The sequence below is a fragment of the Mchenga conophoros genome, linkage group LG13, assembly GCF_057382185.1.
Source record: "Mchenga conophoros isolate Kocher_MC1m ecotype Shallow Benthic linkage group LG13, M_conophoros_male_GT1.1, whole genome shotgun sequence".
In the NCBI taxonomy this organism is placed as follows: domain Eukaryota; kingdom Metazoa; phylum Chordata; class Actinopteri; order Cichliformes; family Cichlidae; genus Mchenga; species Mchenga conophoros.
In genome coordinates this window covers 9,111,297-9,129,105 of record NC_140538.1, presented here as the reverse complement: position 1 = coordinate 9,129,105, position 17,809 = coordinate 9,111,297, and the positions used below count along the sequence as shown (strand labels likewise).

At 38.4% G+C, this 17,809-nt stretch overlaps 1 protein-coding gene across 3 annotated transcripts in view; it reads left to right on the top strand.

The window, feature by feature from the left end:
• slc8a1b (solute carrier family 8 member 1b) overlaps nucleotides 1-17,809 on the top strand; it is a 145,559-nt gene that overhangs the window by 74,400 nt on the left and 53,350 nt on the right. Inside the window, exon 5 of one of the 3 annotated variants that reach the window (XM_085296301.1) lies at nucleotides 17,084-17,193. In XM_085296301.1, the coding sequence (XP_085152427.1) occupies nucleotides 17,084-17,193 (110 nt within the window). Of the gene's footprint in view, nucleotides 1-16,655; nucleotides 16,775-17,083; nucleotides 17,194-17,809 lie in introns of all 3 variants that reach the window. The other 2 variants (XM_085296302.1, XM_085296299.1) reach the window with 2 other exon arrangements.

Below are 17,809 nucleotides of genomic sequence, written 5' to 3'. Positions count from 1 at the left end.
AAGTTTTTGGAGCTGGGACTGATGAAAGTCAATAACGATGATTTTATTTTATTTTCGGATCATTTATCAAAATGCTCTGCCTGCTTAGGAAAGCTCAGCCACTCTAATCAATAGAACTTTCCCCGATCGATACAAGAGCTTAATCTATTAGCTGAGGCAGGTGCAGAGGAATAAACTGGTTGTCAGGACTGACCTTTAGTGATGAGAATAAAGCCCAAGCTTCAAGTTGGAATTCACTTTTATTTTTATTGGCCATCTTTGTTCATGGTTTTATGCTGAGCAAGCAGTCTTAACAGAGTGATCTAAGAATAGGAAACAGACTTTTAAACATTTGTTTAAAATGTTATTATAGCAACATTAAAATGAGTTGTTTGCTAAGCAATAATTAGTCCATGAAAGTTCAAATTTCCTTTGTGCGCATGGATGACTTTGTGCTTTTGTAAAGAACGTGCTGAATAAATTATTCTAATTTTAAATGTCATGTTTGAGAGTCTTGGAATTTATGACAACAAAAGCATGCATGAAGGAAAATGGTACAAATTATTTTTTTTAATTGGTGTAAACGCCTAATATTATTGGAGCAAAGCTTATAGTGGCAATAAAGTTCCTTTTAAACCCCCTTTTAGTTTCTATGTTTTGTTTACCTATTCTATTCTATTCCATTCTATTAATTTATTGTTGTTATTTAGTCATTTTGTAAGCCATCTGTAGCACACTATCTATAGTCTATGTCATGTTTCCGGCAGGGCTACAGTTGAGTCTCAAGGGAAACAACATTGGGAGCTGAGTGGGGTCATCTGCATGTGTGTGTGTGTGTGTGTGTGTGTGTGTGTGTGTGTGTGTGTGTGTGTGTGTGTGTGTGTGTGTGGGGATTGAGTGAGGCAAGCTCTTCCTGTTTGTGTAACAGGTTTAAGCCAAAGGACAGACAATGGTGAACAGAATGCAAAACATTTCGATTTGGTAAAGAATGCTTGTTTGTTCTAACAATTTAACCCAAATAACTTGCTTTTAGGGTGTATATATGTTGCTATGGCGATAGCTTTCTTTGTGGTGTTTTGCATAGGCTTTAATTTTTTCCTTGCTGGACTCCAGGATGCTGATAAATTATTAAATGTGCCTGCAATTACTGAATTTTGTTAAAACTGTGTTGGAAAGCAAATAAAAATATTTTCAGCATTTAGGTTTATTCGTGACAAAGGAAGATGAAACCATCTCAATAGCAAGACAAAATGGGGAAAAAAGAAAACTGATGCTAGAGGCTTTAATCTTAAATATCCATCTATCTCAAGATAATGACAGCGCCATCCCTCTTTCAGCACCCTTCTCATTTAGTAGGAGGCAAAATAGAAAAATTAGATGAGGGGTTTATTTTGTTTAGAGGCGATTGTAATCTGGATTGTGTGTGCAAATATGATTGTCTTCAATTCCATTCTTTCTCTTAGTCCCAGAGAGCCAAACATTAAGTTCATCCTGCAATTATCACTGAGAATTCCAAGCTGATATATGGGTCCAGTTTCATAATTGACCTTTCGTCTGATTTGATTTAATATGAATCAAGTCTCCACTACCGGTAAACTGATCAAGACAATATTTACAATAAGTAATTAGCTAACACAATTATTCTCTTCTCAGTGCCATCTATAGAAATCAGACCAGCAGTTCCTGTTCTTCCCTCCGATATCACCTGTGTTTTTACAGTGTGGAGGAAATAGATGATCTATGTGCACCAAGAACCGGGAAGAGCAGGAACATGAATCAGATTTTGCTCGGCATATTTTAAGCTAAAAAGCGAAGCTGGTGATTTGTGTGGCTGACAGACTGATTTCTTAAATGCTGTGCAGGCTGAGGGCGGTATCTGAAGTTTGTGACCTGGTTTGAAACTTAATGTTATACTTAATCTTAATCAGACAAGCTATGAAAGCAAAAGATGTACGATAGACAGACGTTGATCAGCCAGGAGTTGTCCCTTTTCACATCAAGATTTCTATTGTGTGCACATCCTAGATAGCAGAGGTAGGTGATTACCAATAAATTACTAAACGTCTCCTCTCATCTTCTTCATCTCCCTCATGCTCTAAATCTGTCCTCCAGATGAGCAATAGATAAGGCTCGTGGTATTTTGCATGCCAGCTTTGGCAGCATGTTAATCATAGTCCAGCATATTGATTCAGTCATGTAGGGCTTATAAAGTGACTTATTATGAATTCCCAATTAAGTTTAACACCCACTCTTCCTCATGCGTGGATTTTAATGTAACGGGAAACTTTTCATCATAGTTTTTTAAGTTTACTTTCTTGGACTGAAAAGTCTTTACTCTGTTTCTTGTGTCCTAGAAAGCTGTGTACTGTTCCTGGAGAGTGCACACTGAACAGACACAAATATTAATTGTTTGTGCGCAAATTACCTCTCCAAAATTAAACTCCTGTGGCCCAGCGGACCTTGAGGAGCCATCTTATCTTGTCTGTTTAACAGGCTCCTATCAATTTTTCACTCAGTTTCTTTTTCACTTTAATGTTGTCTTTCAAAATATGTTATATCAGTCATATCAGCAGATGACACTCATCGGTTTATAGCTCACTTGATTTGCCTTATGATGCCGTTGTAATGCAGGGGAGACTGACATACTTACATCCTTGTCAATCTCATCCTTTTTGTCATTTCTGTTTTATCTTCGGTCGGTACGACTATATTATCATAAGTTGTGTATATGGGTGTGCGTATATGTGTGTGTGTGTGTGTGTGCTCTCAAAGATTGTATATGGGTCAGCTATCTGTTTATGTCCTGAAGATGAAGCAGTGTGCGTGTGTGCACATATTTACGCCTGCCTGTTGCCAAGTGCCTCACATGTCTGCTGTATCAGATTGCCACAGTGCTCAAGTCTGTGTCTGTGTGAATGAAAGCAAAATGCACATGCAGTTTCCCAGATACACTTGTGAAGACTAGCTCAAGGTCGAGTGTGTGTCTGCTTTGGTTTTGTGTTTTGTTGGTGTGTGTGTTGGTGTGTGTGTGTGTGCGTGCGTGTGTGTGTGTGTGCATGACAACTGCGGTCGGTCAGCTAAGCTTCCACGGCGGAAGAGATACATTTGACCTCATCTGACTGCATCAAAGAGCCAAAAACATTCACACAACATTTCTATCAGACTCTTAACAAATTACTGACCTCCGCACTATCTGTTACAGACTAAGATTAGACTCCTGCAGCTCAAACAAGAGTGAGGTGATGACAAGAAGAAAGGTAGACCTACCTTAAAGGCCAAAATATAACATGGAAAAACATTTTTTTGTTTACTTCTCCTTCAGTAGGAGATGGTTTGTCTTTAAAATGGAATCGCTGTGAGTTTTCTGACCCTGCCTTATGCTTCTTTTGACATTGACAGGTATAGATTACAAATTTACATTGTATTTCATTAGACCTAAAACATCTGAGACCATAATTTCATTAGGAAAGTGTTTATTGATTCAGAATTTTATACAAGTGGACCTCAACCAGGGGTCGCCTCTGGTTGAAGAACAAAGTTGTAAAACCACATTCGTAAATTAAGCTTATTAGTTTGTGGCACATTTTGTGATGAATGATCACCAACAGCATTTCTGTGTAGGCACACTTTGCTATTTACACATTTGTAACATCAATTTTTTTACATGCAGTTTGTCCTGTTTTGCATATGTAATTATATTAAAAGTGGAGGAGAAATTTAAACCAGTGCATTTAAATTATTTCTTCTCTTTTTAAAAAAAAAAAAAAAAAATGAATCAAAGCCATACTTTTTTTGCCGTTAAATTAAGTTAACTTGACCATTTCCCATCAACACAAGTCAACCATGTTTGGTTAAAAAGGGAAAGAACAGAAACAGAAGGAGCGGAGGAGAGAGGAGAGGCGAGATCTGACTGTAAATTTTCCCTGACTGTCTTCTCTGTGACCTGAAACTCCAGGTTCCATGCTGACAGTTGTATACATTCAAACATGTACACACAACCTTATAAGGAGTTGTTGGATATTTCTACCAACTATTTCCATGCCAGAAAATATTTAAATGTGGGGGCCAAGCCTAGACTCATCAAACTCTTTTTTTAACTGGTTCGGAAATTAATGTCCACATAATAAAAAATTGACATTTTTTATATCAAAATTCTTCTCTCTCTTTCTCTCTCAGTGAATATCATGTCATGCCCCTGGGCATCTCAATGCAATTTTTAGTTATTTAAGAAAAGTTCAGAGTAGAGCTGGGCAACTGCTTTATAAGCTATGCCATGCCTGTTTACATAATTCAACCTATATTATCACACTGTAAATTGGAACTGAAAATTGGCTCCTACTAATTGTTGTTTTTTAATTAAACAGCGGGTTTTAAATCTAGATAAATTATTGTTACAGGAGTGAATCTAAAGTGCCAGGAGAGACAAAGCAAAAAAAAGAAGACGAAAGCAAAATAAAAGCATCACAGTAACAAGTGTAGGAAGCAAAGATATGACACAAAAACAAGAAAGCAGTAAAATAAATGACATTCAAATCAGCATAGCATCTTTTTTTTTTTAAGTTTATACACTTGGGTCTTTGCAAGTGTTATCTTGAGGCGTGCCAAAAAAGCAGCTTCAATCGACAGAGGGAAACAAAGAAATTGGGAAAAGGGAGGGGGAAGCAGGAAGGGTGAAAGAGTTATTGTCATTGAATCATGCCAATAAAGCTTTCTGAAGTGGACTCAGAAACAGAGAGGTGGTGAAGAGGGGAGGTGAATGGGCCTCTTCACTTCATGCCAGTAAAATTCATTTGAAAATTGGAGTGGAAATGAAAGAGATTTGGAGTCTGCGTGTAAGTGGCAGAAAAAGAGGCAGTTATTGCCAACTTGAATAGTGTGCCACTGCTAAACTTAATAAGACAACAAGAAGAGGTAGGTGAGGAAAAGAAGGAACGAAGAGGTTTTGCAGATCTGAGAAACGAGGGGAAATGTCTGAGAAAATAGTTTTTTTTCTCCCTCAGAAGTTTGTAAAGGAAAATGGCACAGAGCAAGCCGTTAACAGAAAGACAGTGAAGCATACTGTGTGGTTTCCAGCCCTGTGAATAGCGCTGCCATTTGCTTTGCCCCTGCTGTCTTTTGTGCGGTCAGCCTCAACATCAGCAACCAGTGCATGCTGTTTCCTGGTAGCAAATTAGACCCAAGCATGTACAATGTTTTACAAAATAGCTGCTTCAGACAGGAAATGCTAATCAGTGACATCGCTATCGAAATAATTGTTTTTATAACATTGCCATCACGTCCAAAATCTCTACAGGGTAGTAATAAAAGATCATTAAATCAAGGAGGCTTGTTTCATGTAATCATCTTTCAATCAACACTTAATTTCTAATTAAGAGTTTAAAATTCTCTATTAAGGCCCAGGAATTATATACTGGGAAAACCTTATTATTGAATTAAATTCAAGGACAACAAGTTAAATTGTGGTGGGCACATGAAAAATAGGATCAGTTGAAGAAAGAAATATTTTGGTAGTAATAAACTTTGTTAAAAGCATATTGGATGGAGCTAATTCCACAGACTGTAGATAAAAGATAGGCATAGACACCATACCTGTTTGCAGAGTTGCATTTTGAACCAGAAGTGACCATATTTGAATGAGAAGGTGGAATTATCAGCTTTATTTAGCAGGCTTAAGGATGATGCATTCATAGACTGTATGGCTGCATCGTCACACACACACACAGATATCTAAGTCTACAAATAAAATATTAGTATTTCAGTGAACAGAACTTGTGAGCAGGCTTCTACTCTAATAGTAATTTAATCATTCTAAAAGCCATATCATTTTTCAGAAAACTCCATAGAGAAAAAACTCTCTAAAAGGCACCAACTCCAATTACAGGGTCAAGAAGTAGATTTCAGTGACTTAAATTAGTAGGCTATTAGTAAAGTATAGACTAGCAGATAGCTAGCAGCACGCTCGCTAACTTAAAACTTTAATATGTAATTTAAATCGGTTTTATAAAGCTGGACTGAAGTGGGAGATTAGCTCTAGAGACCCAAAACTTTTTACAAATTTTTCCAGGCATGTTTATTTCTGTTCTCAAGTTGAGCATTTTCCCATGGGGATTCACTCTCTTTTGGCATATTCATATTGGCTTCATTTTTCAGGCCTGGAGGTTGCTGTTTGGGAACGTTTGCTAGACTAGGTTATGTTTATAGTTTCTCTAATATGAAGTAGTGGATCCTGCAGTCTCTATACATGCCAATGTCATTCATCTTGTCAAAGCTTACAGGGTCAAACAGATTGTTTCTTCTTTTAAATCACTGTTTCAGGTCTCAGTGCAGTGCAGAATGAGGACAGCAAAATGTTGTCAAGCAGCATAAGAGAGATCAGTTTAACTTTGAACAGCTCAAATTCACTTTTAGATAAATATGCATCACAGATCAGTAAATATATAGGCTTATACTGCCTGTACACCACTTCATAAAATGAGTCTGATTCTTTTGACATAGTGTGTATTGCAGAAATGTGTTATTTGTATCCCAGGGTTGTCACTGCTCTCTTCTAGTCTGCAGAATATTTGTCTGAACTTCCTTCCATACACACATTAAATACATCCCCTAGCTCACTGACTGATCGATTGTGTATCTGAGGATAACGTGAATGGAAACAGAAAGAAAATCAGTAATTCTGTGGTAAACATATGTACCATAGCCACGTGTGTCAAACAGGCACAGTGGTGAAATGGAAGGAAATAAGAGTCACATGAATACTGAAGAGTAAAATGTTGCTGTTTGAATACACAAGCTCAAGAGAGAGTGAATCATGAAAGGCATAATTGCAAGAGAGCGAGAAAAGGAGGTGTAATCCTCTACCTATGCACCACAGATGGAATTAGCTTTACCCTTTTATCACTAACAACCTTAAACCATGTTGGACAGCCATTAATATGTAATCACAGAGAATATAAAGCACCTGGCTATACAAACTATATTCTCCTGTGTGATAAATATGTTAAAGGGAGAGCATTTAAAGACAGAGAATGTGTAACACCTGACATCTTCATTGCATATTACATATGCAATGTATAAATGTGAAGTGACGTCTGATTTGTTTTTTTATATATAGCTTCACTTTTTCCATAAAGATCTGATTGTGATTAGATTCCCTTGTGGCAGCAATGTACATCAATATTAGAAGTCCATATCTTTATGCTGTGAGGGTGTTGTGGTGATGCTTTCTGTCCTTAGAGGTTTTTTTTTTATAATGTAAAGGTAGAAGCTGTCTTTGAAAAGGGAAATGCCTGTGATAGCGGTAATGGAGACCGCGGGATCAGGGTTAGAGTTTTGTATGTATAAGGAGATAAAGTGATCAAAACAAGTGAATAAGATAGCTATAGAACTAGCAGATGTATTGAGTTTAATCAGTCTGAACCACATGGAAATACATAATTTTCCTTGAACTTTCTAAATATTGTAAAAAATTCTAAAGAGGATAAATTGAAAGTGGGCTTAACCATACCTGTTTTGGAGCCTTCAATTTGTTATTTTTACCTCTTCAGTCTTGTTCTACTGAAACTGGATGTGAGGTTGGATCTTATTAGCTAAGCTTAAATTAATCTAAATCCTGGGTTTAAATGCTCCTTTAAAAAAATCATTAATTAAAAAATATCCACGGCAAACTTTCAAATATGTTGATCTTGTAGGTAAGAAAGAAACACAGAGGGAGAGGCAGAGGGACCACGAAGTGAAACATGACACCAAAGAAAATGAAACGATCTCTATTCAGTCTTTTGATGAAAACATTCACTTCATGGTTTTCCCCAGTGAAATCATCAGCCCAGTGTTTTGACACCTGTGTCTTGTTGTGTGAGGAAATGGATAAGGAATGAGATCCCCCACAACAAGTGCTGTTGTGTCAGTGTAGGTGAAGGTTTTCACATCTGACTTAAAAAAAAAAAAAAATATATATATATATATATATAAAATAAAAAAAAATAAACTTTGAATGTACTGAAACTCTGCAAGGCTGTGTCACTCTGGGAGATTGGGAGAGAGCAATAAAAAGATAAACTTGTGTTTTCCTGCTGTTTTAAATGAATATGAAGATTTTCAATCGCTAAATATTTTACCTATTCCATCATCTTCAGATTACACCGATGCACCATATCAGTTCCCTTGAACCTTCTTTAATAAAGCCTCCACAGATATAATGCATTGCAGCTAGAATATGATGCAAAAATGTTTCTTAGCCTTTGGCTGGATCATTGCATTTTACACCTTTTAGACCTCCCCTTTTTTACATTTTTGCATTGCTTTTTCAAGCTAGCGTAGCATTTCAGTTAGCAATATACATCTGCTCAAACTGACATACTGTGCATGTTGCTATAAGTTGTTCATAATAATACAATTATGTTACAAATTAGACTTGAAGTTAGAACATGAAAGGTGTAAATAAATGTTACAACATTTTTAAAAAGCCTATGATAGATTTGAGGCTCAGAGCACGAGCTTGCTAACTATGGGCTAAACAAATGCTCCTTGTACTGCAGGCAGTCTACAATTACATCAAGGCACAGTTGGTTGAAGGGAGATGTTTTCACTGCCGCAACTGTGGCTTGTGGCTGCAGAGGCTCTTCAGTCCACTTGACTCTGCGTCACTCTCCATCAGTGCTGATCCCAGCATGCAGCTTAAAGCTCATAAAGCCCTGGTAACGATGGAGCACTGCAGCCTGTTTGGCCGCATCAGCTGATTAGCATTCATATCCTCTCCTGCTCTTTTTCTGCTTCCATCTAACTCACTCACACACACGCACATACACACATACACATGCTGTGTGGCTGTCTCTGTATCCTATCTCATTATGTATGGTTTGTTCCTAGATACTGAGCATGATGTATGCCCTATATTTACATTTTACTGTTCTGTGGCCTACCCATCTGTCAATCCTTCTCCTATGCTTCACTTTAACTATTTTATCAGTCTAATTGCATTTATAATTTGCAGTTTGTGTGTATGTGTATGTGCATGTGAGTGTGTTTAGTACTTTGCTGAACTCAGCATCTTAAAGTAATCTCTTACTTAATTCTGACTGGAATAGTTAAAGGTAACATTAGTTAGTTTCTCCATATCGTTCCCATTTTCTCACTTTTTATTCGCTCTCTCTCTCTCTCTCTCTCTCTCTCTCTCTCTCTCTCTCTCTCTCTCTCTCTGGTCTCAAAAAAAAAAACACCTATCGAAAAGTAAAGAAATAGTTGGATATAGGTGACACACATGCGCACACACTCAGACACCATTTCATTTCCATCAGTGTAGTGGGCAGTATCTTTAAATGCTCTCATTTCTGGGAAATTCTTACGCTAGAGCTGTCTTTACCCATAACTGTAAGGATTTACATTACGTAAAGGAAAGCACGTTTCAACATTGCAAAACGCAAACAGATTTCCATCCCAGTAAGATAAATAAATATACACACATATAAACACACTAGTACGTACATGTTTTTTTTAATCAGATGTAAGCTCTTTAAAAACATTTCCTCTGAGAATCTGTGTGTGTGTGTGTGTGTGTGTATCAGGGAGTCCCGTGGATTTTCCCAGCTCCTTATTTGGCCAGCAAGATATACTGCAGATAGGAATGAAGGGGGAGTGAGATAGCCAAACAGAGTGTGGAGAGAAATAGAGAGAAGATAGGGAAACTCCCGGTGATGATAGAAAGTAGCTTAAATGACACAAGGGGAGGAGGGTTTGACGCAAATACAAACACACACACACACACACACCTACACAGTTCTAGCTGACTCTGGAAGATGTAAAAGTTTTCAAAGGAATGATAATCTTTTTGATAAACTCTTCCTCTAAGCATTTGAGGGATTCGCTATAACCAACCAGCCAGTCATACTCAAGCCAGGATTTTTTTTCTTTGTATGTCACAACTCTCATCTAGAATTACAACCACTTATTTTCAGAAGACCACACTGAGAAACAGGCTAAACGTGCAAATTACATCTGTGACCTGCAGGCTAACAGTATATACATGGCACAACTGTGTAATCAAAAGCATCAGTGAACACGTTAAATGAGAGGCTCTTTTTCTTAGCCAGTAATAAATAACGTTAAAACAAAAACGTCATATAGTCAGATGGGCAGATAGGCAGTCAGATGAACTGGAAACCCTATAGTCCACAAGGAACTAATTGCAACCTTATCGCAGGTGTGTTTGTGTAACCTTTTTTGTATCCATTAGCCTCTATGCACTCTGGATTACACGTATTAGTGAGCAGAGTGGGTCTTATTAGAGAAGGCATGGCTGATCGCTGTCAGCTTATTGTTGTAGTTTCCCACAGAGGCCAGCACCATTATCAGCTTTGTCTTATAAAAACACTGCATGCAGACGGTACACACCAACACAGACCTCCTTTCTTTTGTAAAGTGGCATCACCAATACTCTTCCTTATAAAATTACTGCCAAATTCTAATTTATGCAAGTGCAGACATCAATATATAGACTTGTTCTCTGTATGTTACATAATGACTCTTAATGCAAAAGTGAAATTAGCTCAAACTAAAATAAATGCACACACATTCATACAAGCTGACACACAGATACATATCACGTACACTTATATACACACACAAACACACACACTTGCCTCTTTTGTTTAGTCTGTGACCAAAGTCCACCCACCAGCAATCTGTTCCACACAAACAAACCAGTTCACAGTCTCAAAAGCTAGTTCTTTACACACAAGCACATGCACACGCACACACCGCACTCAACTCCTACTTTTCCAAACTCACTTTTAAACAGTTTGGGCAAAAGATAGGCAGGCAAACCTGACACAAACAAACACATGTTGGCTGTAAACACTCAGCTATGTCATTTTCTTTAAAAGCACTTGAAGTGATTAGGGTTTTAATCACAACTTTCGACACAAACAGAGACAAACATGCGGGCTTGTTCCATCATGGTGATGTTATTTGGACTTGGTTGTCCTCTGCCCTCCTTTTTCCAGCTGTCCATTTCACACACACACACACACACACACACACACACACACACACCAACGGAGCAGCAGAACTTTCCTCCTCAAACTTAAAATAAAGCGGTGGTTCCTCAAACTTTCCAATCCAAATACGTCGCTAAGGCAGGTTGCTGAGGAGAAGGGAGTGACCCGCGCTAATGCCTGTTGTGCTCTACGACTTCCTGTGTGGATGTATGGGGGATGTTGATGTGTGAGGCTAGGGAAAATGCTATCCTAGTGTCACATGCGTGCCCTATAATATAAATATATTTTAGGCTAAACACACATCTGTAACTGGATAGAAAATCAAAAGACCACTGAGCTGCATAGACTTTAAGACATATTTAATTTGTACCCTCATTATGGTGATCCAATTAGATGGTGAAAAGTTAAAGCTTAGAGCAATTACTCATATTTGTAAGGCAAAAAAAGAGAGATGTCTCCCTTGTTCTGTTTCCAAAATGGTAACTAAGTGTCTTCTCTACTATTGTCAAACTGTCCAAACTCAATGAGCACCAGAGACTAGAACCTACAAAATCATTGTGGAAAATGAAACCAAACAGGAGTATCTTGGATCACCACAAAGGAAAAGTGAGGGGGAGAATTCTATTTTGGTACATTGAGGTCACCCAGTGCCAAAGGTATGTGTTTGTAGTTTATGTGACTCAGGTCAGTTGTTTTTGAGCAATTCTTTGTCTGTTTAATTTGTTGTTTTATCTGTTTGGCTATTTCATGATGAGTTCTGATGTTATACCAGCATGGACAGAAATCCTATGTATGAAAGGCTATGAGGTGAAACGTGGAAGCAATAAAGGGGAAAAAGGAGGAGTGGTGGAGTGTTGGAGAAGCAGTGGAGTAGAGATCACAGCTGCTCAGATGTTCCCTTAGTTTATCATACGCTTTAGCAAAGTCAGATGGAGGACGTCTCTGTGGAAATACACAGATGTACACACATTGTATTCCCTGGAGTAATGTGCGTGCCTGAGCTTATCTGCATGTGTGTGTGAATTTTTGTATTCCTGCAGCTGAAATTTAGTGTGCTCATGCATGGGCGTGAAAGTGTGCTAGTGTGATACATTTGTGAATGCTGCCATGCAAGTGTGATACCACCTCTGTCTGAGTGAGTGTGTGCTGTATACCTGTGGGGACTAATATGACTTTTGGAAAGGGGAGTGGAGTCTTCTTTTTGACAGTTGGCTAATGTTAGTGTTTGGTTAGATGAAGCTAAAAGACTATAGAGTGCACAACTTCAATGAGTTTGCACATGTTTATATGAAAACCATAAACTGTATATTTGATATGCGACTATCACACACCTTTGTTCACATCAGCTTTATTTTATATTATATTATAAAGGAAGAGGCAAAGAGGCACTAGTTACTACAAACAGTGTAGGCTATCAAAGTCCCTCTCACACATGTGCACACAAATCAGTGTAGTGTGGGAGCCAGTCCTCATCCTCAGGGTGTCAAATACTACAGTTTTGTAAAACCTGCTGGTGTCTCAGAGATTCACACAAGGTTGGTACTTGTCATATATATTGAATGCACCCTTTAGCTACAATCTTTCAAAATGCAGGGTCGATTTTGAACGGGCATACCTTAAACCAAACCATGTTCCCAAACCTAACCAAGTAAGATTTGGTATCTAAACTTGACCAGACAGCAAAGGAAAACAGAGTGCAAAACGCTAAATGGGTCACTTAGTAGCTTGGTAGCCTGGTCGTGACTTTAGCCGCTGTTACACATTCTGCCCTCTGTGTCCTTATGAGGGCTTCTCTACTTTTTCAAACTTCCAGCTCCCGGTGTCCATTATTACCAGCCCCACTGACAAAACTGAAGGTTTTTTTTTAAACCGCCTGGGAATGACAAAATGTTGAGTGTATGTTAAGTATTTGGCCTTTGTCTAAAATGCACTCACTTGTCATGACAAACTCAAAGACACACACACGCGCACACATGCATGCACACACACACACACACACACACACACACACACACACATTATTGGTCTGGAAACAATCTTCTCCACCCCTGTTGGTTACCCAAACATGTTGTCACCATGGCAACCAAACAGCGTGCCGTATAGCCAGGATGATTGGATAGGAGATGAAGGTGCTGATGATAAAGCCACTGCATTATTAATCAATTATATCTGCGCTGATGCACTGTCTGGATATGCTTGTTTGTCATGAGTATGTAAAGACATACATTGTGTGTGTGTGTGTGTGTGTGTGTGTGTGTGCGTGAGTGTGTGTTTATTTTTCCAGTAAGCTGGTCATCTGTTTGCCAGTTTCAACAGAAAAGTCGTCATTCTCAAAGTTTGCAGAAGAAAAGCCTGAATCCAAAACCTTTCATTTCAGTCTTAAGTATATATTCATATATTCATATATAAATTCACGCGAGCTGTCACTAATAGAATGTTTTACAAAGGCACTGACAGATGAGGGTAATAATACAAAACATTTGGCCTGTGCCTGATGCTTTTGTTTTTTAGGGGAAAATGGAGCCCAGATCCCTATTCACATGAGACCGCTGTTGTTCTGGGTCCCTCTGTGATTTGTGTTAATTTCAGAGTTCTGTGCTCTCAATCCTGTGCAAATCTGCCAATATTAAAAAAAGGAAAAAAAAAACATGCTTAAAATATGGGTCACACAAAATTGTTAATTGCTTTCAAAAGGAATTAAAATTACAAAAACTGTTATTGGCTCTCAAAGTTGGTTACTCTTGAGGAAAACCTGACAATAGTGGCAGTCCAGATGGTGTAATTGTAAATTCATAGGAAGTAGAAACAGAATTTATTCACAAGGGGAAAGTAAACATAACCTGTCTCCACTCTATCATTTGGGAGTGGCAGTGTCTTGTTCAATGGTTCCACCTTGAGGCAGCTGTTCCAGCTGTTGTGCGAATGTTAGCTGGCAGCCTGTGGATGAGATCTTCTCCATCCCAGAGGGTGGAGACTGCTCTCCATCTGCAGTTATAGGACAGTGATAAATGGACTAATCCCTCTAGTGTAATAAGTTAACCTCTGACATTTGCATGTGTGTGTGTTGGTGTTCTCAATAGTTTAATGAAATGACTTTCACTGCGTTTGTATATGTAATACAATGATTAACCCCTGGCCTTCCTGTGTATAATTAAATTATTATCAGAGCTGCTGTGTGTATTCAGTCACAAAAGAGGTGTGCTGTGGATGCTAAGGATGTCAATCCTAAAAACTATAAGCTAGATAAGTGTGGGACATTTGTAATTACCAGGTCATTATCATTTTATCCTGCTATATATTTCTGATCAACTAAATTTAAGAAGTAAATATGAACCTGTTTAATTTAGTCTTTGGGTCCTTTTTATGTGGAGTTTGCATCGTTTCCCTGTGTTTTGTGTGGGATCTCTCTGGCTACTCCAGGCTACCTAACTCCAGCAGCATTCATGTTAGGTTAACTGGAGAGTCTAAACTGGTGTTAGGTGTGAATGTGCAAGTATCAATGGTTGTCAGTCTCTGTGTGTCAACCATGCAATAGATGGCGACCAGTATGTACCCTGTCTCATGTCCAGTAACACCTGGGATGGGCTTCAGCTCCTCTATCACCCTGAATTGGATAAGTAGAATGAAATGGATGGATAATGATATAATCATATAATAATCATTATGCAAAATGAATACTTTCACTTACACCTCAATCACAAGTCTTTATTACAAAGTAACAAATTCCTCCGCTAACTTACACTTAATTACTGTGTTATTACTGTGTAATCTAACTGCATAAATTCTCCAGCGTTACCTGAATTCAATTTCTTGCCTTTCCAAGTACAATGACATGACTCTTCAGTACAGCAAGAACACATACTGTATTGTACTGTAGAAATACAGTGTAGTACTGCTATTATTTTTTTTTCTCTCAAAGGCATCATTATTTACTTTAGTCTACTGTAAATAGAATAACAGTGCAATGCAAAATTTTATAAAATACTAATTCTGTTGTATGGTATTACTCCTTAAGCCCTTTTCTGAATATTTCTTGTTCTGATGTTAGAGACTGACACATGTTTCTATTTGAAAGTTGTTATATGCACTGTCATACACCTTTTACTTTTCACATGGCTGCTCAGTGGTGAGAGAGGGAGGGATTCAAATTCTGCTAACACGGTGTTTGCTGACGATTCCACATTGGTTGCAGGTCTGCGATGAGAGATAACGCTTATATAAGCTCGTGTGTTCATGTTCCCATTTCTCATGCTATAGGGCAGATTTTGAGCTGTCTTTGTTATTGCCTGTAGTGGATTTGGTTTTGTTCCAGACTGGAAACACAAGATAAACACACTCATAAGCATATGTCCAGAGGCACTCAGTCACACAGCACACAAATGCTACATTCACCGCACCCCACTCTGTAGCACTGTGACCTGGAATATTAGCTGCCATGCCAAATGCGATCAAGGCCAACTCCCACAATAAATACACAGATACACACTCTCTCTCCAGAATTGCTGGTATACTTTATTGGTGGAAATCTAATTTTCAAAGAAAGAAATCCCTGCCTTGTCTTTGTTCTTTGACAAAACACTGTTAAAATTTGCCGGAAGAATGGTCAATGTGTTGTTTGTAATTTAGATGGAGACCAACAGTGGAATAAAACTCTCAGTGCTGGTTTTTGTGTTAAATCTCAGCCAGTTGCAGAACTTTGAGACTTTGAGAGAGAAAGATGGTTATTTTGCTCGTGCTATTTTAGTCGTGGCGTGTCAGCATGTTTGTTGTTCGCACTGTACTAAATTCTAGCCAGTTTCTCTTGTGTTAAATTGCAAGGCACAGCTAATCTTGACCTCATCTTGTTGAAAGCATTAATTGAAGGTGATGAATAATGCTGCAGAGATCTTTCTGTTCTAGTGCCTTAGATATGTCTAATTAAAAAATGTGCTGAATTTCTACACTTTAAATAGAGCTGGAACCACAAATGCTTGTTTGCTATAGCATATGCATGTAGCATTCTTAATTTTATGTAGGCTGGATATCCCAGCCTTTAACATCAGATACAACACATTTTCATGGAAATTGAATTGTTAAGTTTGCTTAAGTTTCCCACAGTCATCAAGGTTTAAAGGGAATACTTGTGGAAATACAAAGTGCATTGTCAACATTGCATCCCAAAAGTTGACTGATTGCATTTGACAAATTCATCATCATGTCTCACGACTGCTCACTCACCAAACTGACTAGCAGAGTTGATAAACTCCACAGTTCATTTAGCCGGTAACATTCAAGATTGTTTTTCTCTATACTGAAGATGCCTGATATCATGGTGGATTGAAAGATTTAACTGAGCTTTGATCATGCTGGTAGAGTAAAGAGTATATCAGTTTGATCATTCCAGACGGATGTGAGCTGCTCCAATAACATAATAATAAAGATTAGTATGACATCCAGAGGAAATATGCAAACTTTCCATAGTTTTAAAAGCAAAAGAACAGCCTTCAGATACGTCCATGTGAAAATATTATGTAACCTGATAACTGAACGTGTATCTGTGGGAAAGTCGAGTACTGCTCTTTTCTGTTTCCTCTTGGTTTTCCAGTTTCCAGCCTGTCCTTTCCTCACTTTTCTGCCTTCTCTTCTTCTCTCCTCCTTTTTTCCCCTTCTCCCCCCCCCCTCCCTCCTCCCCCTCCTTCTCTTCAGCAAAACCATCAAGGTGAAAATAATTGACGACGAGGAGTATGAGAAGAACAAAACATTCTACATAGAGATTGGGGAGCCTCGCCTGGTGGAGAGCAATGACACCAAAGGTCAGGAAGAGGGTGAGCCTCGTGATCCTGCGAATAGTGAAGCCTTGACCCCAGAGTGTCCGTCGCACTGCAGAGGCCGCATGTTCTTAACACATGGAGGCACACAGGAGGGGATTTATTGTTCTCCTGCTGTTGTGTCCTAAATATGACAGCGAACATGCGGCAGACTGTACGTCATCTCATCAACCACATCCACTACACCTTTGTCTGTGTGCATGTCTGTGTGTGCCTTTTGTGTATATACCTCGCCATGATGTTTGTTTATCATGCATGCATTTACCACCTCCCTCTATGTATGTGTACGTGTGTTGTCCCATACAGGAAGACCATAACCGTTAGGATCTTAGACCGGGAGGAGTACAATAAGCTATCCTCCTTCTACATTCTGCTTGAACCCCCCCAGTGGAGACGAAACAGGAAGGAACAGACAGGTTTGACGACTAATGAGCACTGAGAATGCACTTTCATGAATCCTGATTCAACAGACCATCACCAGAAATAAGTTCCTCATTCATTCTTATAACGCAGTTCTCCTTTGTTACTGTAGTTGCTGAGTGGGCTGTTAATGTTAACTGTTATCTCTGCGCAAAGAATAACTATAGTATTTCCGTGCAATATACTCAATCTGAGCAAGTTTTCAAATGTTCAGAACGTATAATTGACAAAAATTAAAGCTCATTTTTACGCTGTTCTATTACAGTGCTATGTATTGGGAAATGATGGAGTTACTTCCAACTAGAAAAATATAAAGCAGTTGTGGGTGGTGGTGAAAAAGCTCCAGAAACACTAAGTAAAAAATATGATTTCTGGAGGGAGCATTTGGCTGTCTCTGTTCAGTTTATTTGGCAGTGTTCTTGAAATGTTGGAATTTATTTTATGATTTCTAAATTTGCTTTTTCCAACCACCAACCCAAAGCCTAAATATTTAAAATGTACTTTTAAATATGACGAAGAAAAGCGGTAAATTTTAGCATCTGAAACGTTTGCGCCACAGGAAACGGTTGTTTGATAATTAAAGTAGCTGTTTAAATTTTGACATAACTTATA